The 8,014-nt window shown below is 46.2% G+C and overlaps 1 protein-coding gene and 1 long non-coding RNA gene across 2 annotated transcripts; one reads left to right on the plus strand and one right to left on the minus strand.

The window, feature by feature from the left end:
* Positions 1-1,276: 1,276 nt before the first annotated feature.
* LOC121396015 (myb-related transcription factor, partner of profilin-like) lies at positions 1,277-4,398 on the plus strand. Its single transcript, XM_041570611.1, has 4 exons — positions 1,277-2,001; positions 2,823-2,939; positions 3,025-3,084; positions 3,980-4,398. The coding sequence occupies exons 1-4, from the start codon at positions 1,629-1,631 to the stop codon at positions 4,396-4,398; spliced, it is 969 nt and encodes a 322-aa protein (XP_041426545.1). The 5' UTR covers positions 1,277-1,628.
* A 1,654-nt stretch (positions 4,399-6,052) lies between these two features.
* On the minus strand, positions 6,053-6,928 carry LOC121396349. Its single transcript, XR_005962995.1, has 4 exons — positions 6,645-6,928; positions 6,423-6,556; positions 6,225-6,348; positions 6,053-6,127 (listed from the first exon to the last, which is right to left on the minus strand). It is a non-coding gene; the product is annotated as an uncharacterized LOC121396349 (long non-coding RNA).
* Positions 6,929-8,014: the final 1,086 nt, after the last annotated feature.

Genomic DNA, 8,014 nt, shown 5'->3' on the forward strand with positions numbered 1-8,014 from the left:
CAGAATCCCCAGCCGTGGAGTGATGTTAGAATATCCGATGATGTATTGATGTTAACTCTTTTATTATAATATACTTAAACAGTTGTAATGCCTTAATACTATGGGGCCGATTCATCAAGGGTCGAATATCGAATTTTAAAAACTTCGATATTCGAGCATCGAATTGGCATGCTACGATAATCGAAGGCTGTCTTCGATCGAATACGGCTATATTCGATCGAAGGAAAATATCGTTCGATCGATCGATTCCATGCTACGATGCGAAGGTTTGCGCGTATCGAATAGTCGAAGATGATCGAAGGTAGCCGTTGCCCCACTTCTATTCGAATCGATCGATTCGAAGTTTTTATGCCCCACTTCCTTTCTGCCATTTTTTTCAAACAGGAAGTCCTCTGGAGGCCATTTTAGGTGCGTTGGCGCCCTTAATGCGCACTTGCTATTTGGATGAGCTAGGTGGAGGAGGTTGCCAAACAGCTGCTCGAAAATGCGAAGAAGGAGTGAGGAGGAGGAAGGAGAATGTGGTTCCAGCCCTGAAGAGGTGCCCAGGGTGGCTGCATCCCACACTACGTGGGATGAAAGTCACCAGAGGAGGGGGAGAGAGGGGGACAGGGGCTGGAGTGTTAGAGGGAGGGGTTCCTGGGCTGAGGTGGAGGAGGAGAGCCTGTCAGGGTCCCATAGAGGGGGAGGGGAGAGGTCTGGGAGTGCCAGGACAATGAGCTCCCCCAGCTCACACCATGTGTCCCCCCCAACATCGGGGACAAGTGGCAGTTCCTGCACCCCAGGCAGGGGAAGTAGGGCTTCCCCCAGGGCACGCCACGTGTCCCCACCCAACATCGGGGACACGTGGCAGTTCCTACACCCCAGGCAGGGGAAGTAGGGCTTCCCCCAGGGCACGCCACGTGTCCCCCCAACATCGGGGACACGTGGCAGTTCCTGCACCCCAGGCAGGGGAAGTAGGGCTTCCCCCAGGGCACGCCACGTGTCCCCCCCAACATCGGGGACACGTGGCAGTTCCTACACCCCAGGCAGGGGAAGTAGGGCTTCCCCCAGGGCACGCCACGTGTCCCCCCCAACATCGGGGACACGTGGTCGGTCCCGGACCCCAGCCAGGGGAAGTAGGGCTTCCCCCAGGGCACGCCACGTGTCCCCCCCAACATCGGGGACACGTGGTCGGTCCCGCACCCCAGCCAGGGGAAGTAGGGCTTCCCCCAGGGCACGCCACGTGTCCCCCCAACATCGGGGACACGTGGTCGGTCCCGCACCCCAGGCAAGGGAAGTAGGGCTTCCCCCAGGGCACGCCACGTGTCCCCCCCAACATCGGGGACACGTGGCCGGTCCCGCACCCCAGCCAGGGGAAGTAGGGCCTCCCCCAGGGCACGGCACGTGTCCCCCCAACATTGGGGACACGTGGTCGGTCCCGCACCCCAGCCAGGGGAAGTAGGGCCTCCCCCAGGGCACGCCACGTGTCTCCCCCAACATCGGAGACACGTGGCAGGTCCTGCACCTCAGCCAGGGCTGGAACTACAGAGCTGACCGCCAGGAGGAGGCAAGAGGAGGAGGAAGAGACACCGACCTCACAGAGGAGGCCAGAGGAGGAGGACGATGGAGATGAGGGCCCCAGTGGGCGAATGGGGCGAAGATTTACCAGTGAAGAGAATGCAGCACTGGTTGATGAAGTGATCGTGCAATGGGATGTGTTATTTGGATGTCGATCCCATTGCATCAATGCTGCCAGACGCAAAAAAATCTGGCAGCTGGTAACGGACAAAGTTAATGCTGTAGGCGCTGTACACAGAGATCGTAACACTGTGTACAAGCGCTTCAGTGACCTGAAGCGTTGGATGCGGGCGAAGTTTGCTGCCAGGAGAGCAAAGGCCCAGAAGACCGGCGGGGGCAGATTACCATCTTTGAGGCTCCAGCCTCATGAACGCCGGCTTCTGGACATTATGGGCAGAGAGGTCTGTGAAGGTTTAGAAGGCTCACATGACACAGACTGGAGAAGTAAGTACATTTTAATACACAACATTCTTACTGCTTTTATCCACATTCTTATCATTTGCCTAAATAACTCATTTCCCCTTTATCATTTAGCTTCTTTCCTTAAATATTGCTCCTGTTTGCCATTAGAGGATTTTATGTTTCCAGGATTGTTGTTTGTTTTTGTAGTAGTTAATTACGTGCAGCTATAACATTGCCAAAAAGGCAAACGTTTATTAACCATTTCCCTACTAGAACAGAAATGTTTATAAAGTGGATTAAAAGGGTTGTTGAGCTTGAAGTTAACTTTTGAACTATGTTATGTTATCATTTTAGACAGTCATATCATTCTATTCCAGTCTCTAATTTCTAGGAATGTATGGTTGCTATGGTAATTTACATCCTAGCAACCACATTTTCAAAATCGTCTACTGTAGAGCTTATATAAAAAAAAACAGAATATTGGGTACCAGAGGAAAACATTACTTTAAGGTTAACAAACCATTTAACTTCAGTGTGTAAAAGTGTGAAGCAACATATGTAGAGCCTACAGCACCTGTATTGTCACTTATTACATTCTGTGCTTCTCACATCATTGCAAACAGGGCCTTTGTGTCATGTATTTAACTTTTCAACCTTAGCATCTCCCTTGCAGTGCCCTGATAGACTCCACTTGGCCTTTAACATATCGTTTCCTCGCCCATTACATTTGAGTTATTATTTTAAAGGCTAACTTAAATATTTCCGAAACATGTTGTAGGTTTGTCCATCAGCCTAATAAACAAGTACAATTGTAGTAGCTTATGACTGACAAATTTTTATTGCACATTTCTTAACAATTGCAGCACCACCGCGGACAGTGCCACAACCCCCGGACAGTGACCAGGACCAGGACCTTGATCCTCAGCAGCCCCAGGAAGAGGGTGAGGCTGCAGAGAGCCCTAGAGCCCCACAAGCTCAAGGTACAGACATGTTTGTGTTTGTGGCCAATGTAGTTGCTTCCTCAAATTGTTTGCAACATTACTAATGTCCAATTTCACATTACAGAACATCGAGCTCCCCGGCGTGCCCAGTCGCCAGCCGTGCTACCTGTGGTGCCCCCCAGACGTAAGAGCCCTTCCTTTATTTGTCTGTGTCTGTGTCCCAAAGATGCAAAGCACATTTACTGAGTCCCTTATGCAGCCTACTTTATGTGCCTCTTCAGTGTTAATGAAAAGCAGTAGGTTGTTAAAGACAGATTTTGGATAGAATATACATTTTGGCCATTTCCTTATGCGACCAAAGTGTCAATTATATCAGATTCTTCTGCTGCTCTGGCTCTGCATCTCTCCCTTCCTCTTCCTGTGCCCCCCCCATTCTGACTGTCAGCCTGAAATCACCATACACCATACAGCGCTACTACTATTTCACTCTCTCTCAGCCCCACTTTAAAAATCCTACTGATGTCTTTTGACTATTGGCTCTGCTCAGCGTACATTCTCACCTGTTGACTCGACACTTTTCTTTTTCCTTTTACATGGTCCATCTTGCTCCCCCTCACTCCAAGCCATCCACCGTCTCAAGATTTACTCTGGCTCCTCATGCCTCATAGTAGTTTTCTCACTCCATGCTGTCTCTCGGGTCTCCCTTTCCACTTGCAGGTTCCCTCTCTGTTCTTGCTCCCACCTCCTATACCACCCTCTGTCAAGTTTCACTCCCCTCTCCCAGGTTCAATCACCACTCTCATTGTGTGTCTCATACTATCTCCTTAACTTGCAGCTGATGACAAACAAGGCAAACAAAAATCACATATATTTTGACTAGATACACATTAATGTTCCATTTCAAATCCAGTATTGGAATGATTTAGCCCCCCCCCCCACACCCAAACATGGAAACACCCAACACCAATTTATCTTCTAAGATTATCTTTGTGAGCTTCCTTTCCCACCTTTGTTTTTTGTTATGAGTTATGCACATGTCCAATAAATTTATCGATGTTTATATTTGTTTTTTGTTGTAGGTGATGCTGCTGAAGCAGGTGCTGCAGCTCCTGCTGCTGCTGCACCAATTGGGGGACCACCACAGGAGCAACCACAGCGACTGGGTGAGAGACGTGGGCAGTATTTGGGGCTTATGCAAATTCTCATCCAACAGCAACGCCGCCACAGTCTCTGGATGCGAAGATGGTTTGCTCACATGCATGCCGCCTTCCGTGATGGTATGCAGAGCATGGAGCAAACCCTCCAAAGAAGCATCCAGGACCTGGTGGTGGCTATTCGAGAACTGGCCTCACCAAACCACGGGGTTCTGCTGAGGGTCCAGTCCCTGGTCCTGCTGCTGCTCCCCCTCCACCCCCTGCATCTCCTCAGCAGCGCAGAGGAAGGGGGCGTGGAAGGGGACAAGGTCCTGGTCCGAGGGGATAAGCGCAAACATCCCTAGCTCCAGTCTGTGTCACTTCTCAAACTGACACTGGCCTCTTTGCCCATTTTATCCTGGCAAAGAACTTCGCCCAATTCACGCTTCAGGTGTGACTTTGTCCGTTACCCAGCAATGGGACTGACATCCAAACAACACATCCCATTGTTTAGACCATGCTGCATTCTCTTCACTGAGGGGTGCCATTTTAAGATCTATTGGCACCCTTTCCAATAACATCTGGAAAAGCACTTACAAACATCAAAGTGCATTTGCTCTAACATATTTGTCTATTTATGGTGTTATCAGCACCAAGGTGTGCCATATCTACCATCCATTGGTACCCTTTCCAATAACATCTGGAAAAGCACTTACAAACATCAAAGTGCATTTGCTCTAACATATTTCTATAGTAATGCTGCAGTGTTTCCCAAAACATTCACTTGGGACAAAAATGTTACATGTAAGGCTCAAAGAATTGAAATACTACTCTTTTGCTTGTGTATTTTTCACTAATTACTTCAAACATAACATATGTTAACATATGCTACCTCTGGCCTACTTTGGCTACCCAGCACTCCTAATAGGTGCCAACGCCTACTACCTCCTCCTTCTCCTCCTCCACCTGTGCTCATTCAATAGCAAGTCCTAGGTGTATGATATGCCTTATAGGCACAAATGGTTGTTACTTTGCACAAGAAGTTATGTGGCCTACCTCTGGCCTACTTTGGCTACCCAGCACTCCTAATAGGTGCCAACGCCTACTACCTCCTCCTCCTCCTCCACCTGTGCTCATTCAATAGCAAGTCCTAGGTGTATGATATGCCTTATAGGCACAAATGGTTGTTACTTTGCACAAGAAGTTATGTGGCCTACCTCTGGCCTACTTTGGCTACCCAGCACTCCTAATAGGTGCCAACGCCTACTACCTCCTCCTCCTCCTCCTCCACCTGTGCTCATTCAATAGCAAGTCCTAGGTGTATGATATGCCTTATAGGCACAAATGGTTGTTACTTTGCACAAGAAGTTATGTGGCCTACCTCTGGCCTACTTTGGCTACCCAGCACTCCTAATAGGTGCCAACGCCTACTACCTCCTCCTCCTCCTCCTCCTCCAATAGCAAGTCCTAGGTGTATGATATGCCTTATAGGCACAAATGGTTGTTACTTTGCACTATCAAGCATTGTTGGGTGTCCAACACTCTACCTGGCCAGCACTAATCTCATATTGTTGATGCTTTTCAACTGGCCAAATTGTCATATATTGACAAGTGTCATTTGTACATCATATTGATTGTTATATTATTGTTTTGGACACAAGCTTATCAGGGCCAAATTTTTGGATACTGTTTAATGTTAAGTTGGCCATGATGAATCCTGGGGTGCATTAGCAATGTTATGCAACAAATGCTTTGTAAAACCTTTGTAAAGCTTTTGCCCTTTAGTGGTCTATAGGGGCTGCTATATTTTGAAATATATGTTGAGAACAAATTCCTCCTGTGCCTTCCAGCTAAGGTACATATTTTAAGGTTTTCAAATAACTATTGTATGTTCCAAAAACAAAGAAACAAACTTTCTACTGATATATATTGTCTTTTTATTGTTGTTCAACGGTTTTGGATTTTGACAAAGATTGTGTCAGTAAAGCCACTAAAACATTACTGGGTGTGTTTGTTTTCTTTTTGACAAGGTGCTAGTCCAAAATAGTAACATGGGTAATGTCATTTCAAACAAGAAAACAGAAGAAGCCATACCTGTGGATCAAACAAGAAAAATGCATTAACACAAATCCAAACAAATTTAAGTAGCCACACAAAAGCCTGTCATTGCTAAACAAACACTGCCACTTACTGATATGTTATTGAAAGGTGACTCCACCCAGGTTCAAATGAGCCAAACAGCTGTCAGTTCATCACATCTGTCGGTTGTGTTGAGTCCAATTTAGTGGGTCCGGAAAAGTTTGCACATGGAGAGGCTGCAAAGTCACATCAATAATATGGTAAGTTGTTAGCAATATATTTTTTAATTCCCTGAGTAATTCCTAAATACCTGAATAACGGAGTTTGAGGCGTGGCCAATCAGTCAGTGTCCATGTCTGTATCCTCTGTGGGCAAGTACCAAGATAATAAAGTAGAGTACGACACACATGAACCACAACCATAACACAGTAGGAGGCCAGAAAGCTGAAATGACAAGTACAGATAATGCTTTCTCTTGAATATGTGTATACACATGGAAATTTGTTTATCATCTCATCATTTTTCTGCTTACAGCATAAGATGTTACAGGAAAGCATTCACTGCTAGGGGCACGCCAGCACATCACCATCAGCAGCCTGTTCATTTGGAAGAAAAGTATAAAAAATTGTTTACTTTCCAGATATCCATTCCAAACAATTTCATTTCACAACAATCATATAAGGCCTAATAATCGAGATTGGTTATAAAGACCTGACATATAACACTCATGACAAGGCAAACATATTAAGGCCAAACAACTGACCTAGGAATTAATGGGTTTCAGACATTATTGAGTTGATCTAGATCATGACATTACTAAACCTCATTACAGGGGAGCGCAGGAGTTGACGCATGCAGTTGTTTTGTTGTACAGATTGAGACGCAACATGCCAAATTTTTCTTGTGTTTGTGGAGTACAGCCCCATTTCAAACAACTGAATGCGTCTACTCCTGTGCTCCGCTGGGGCTAAACACAAAAACAGAACGCAGGGGAGCGCAGCTTCAAATGCTCGTGTGAAAGAGGGCTAAAAGTTAATCAAATGACCAGATTTACATTGGAAAAACATGGTTTGAAAGGTAACTGACAAGATTGCAAACAATCACAAAAAAAGCACTTAGGAATAGGGCCCAAAAAAATATGTACCACTATTTGGCCCTTAAGAAGTCTTAACTAGTACAAATTAACTATTTTTGTGTGGTTTGTTCAACTTACAACTAAAAGTGGGCACGGATTAGCCTTTCACGCACTCTTCTTCCCTCTGGTTGGTTGTCCCTCTGTCTGGCAACATACCCCTCAATCTCAGGTTCCAGGTCATCATCAATGTCTGCAGGTAATCCATGCTCCCTTGCCACATTATGCAGCATGGCACAGACAGTGATGATTTGTGAAACCTTCTGGGGGGAATAAAGCAGAGCTCCCCCAGTGACTGAGAGGCATCGGAAGCGAGATTTGAGCACCCCAAAGAGGCGCTCAATGATATTACGTGTCTTCCGATGGGCACGATTGTACCTACGTTGGGCAGGTGTTTGGGCAAACCTCACAGGGGTCATCAACCAAGGCAGAAGTCCATATCCTGCGTCTCCTAAAAATGTAAACCAAAATATATTATAGTAATTGATTCCAGTTGTCTGTTGTGTTGACTATTCCAATGGTGTAGTTATGTCCATTGTGTAGTAGTACAATCTTTACAAACAGATCTACACACAAATTCTTTGCTGTTGGGGTACTTACTTTACCCCCTTTTGTTAGCCAAACAACATTGCTGGCACAATAAAAGAGGGAATTCCCCTCCCCCCAAATGTCAAAAATTGTGTGTGTGCAGATCCATTAAGAAATCATCCACTTAACACTTCTCACCTGTAAACTGAATCAGGTGGCAAGAATTAAAAGCCCTAACAAAG

The sequence above is a fragment of the Xenopus laevis genome, chromosome 7S (assembly GCF_017654675.1).
Source record: "Xenopus laevis strain J_2021 chromosome 7S, Xenopus_laevis_v10.1, whole genome shotgun sequence".
In the NCBI taxonomy this organism is placed as follows: domain Eukaryota; kingdom Metazoa; phylum Chordata; class Amphibia; order Anura; family Pipidae; genus Xenopus; species Xenopus laevis.

Coding starts and splice junctions, on each gene's coding strand:
- LOC121396015 (XM_041570611.1), top strand. CDS start 1,629: ATGGGGCGAAGATTTACCAGTGAAGAGAATGCAGCACTGGTTGATGAA. Junction 2,002..2,822: donor ACATGACACAGACTGGAGAA/GTAAGTACATTT, acceptor TAACAATTGCAG/CACCACCGCGGACAGTGCCA. Junction 3,085..3,979: donor ACCTGTGGTGCCCCCCAGAC/GTAAGAGCCCTT, acceptor TTTTTGTTGTAG/GTGATGCTGCTGAAGCAGGT.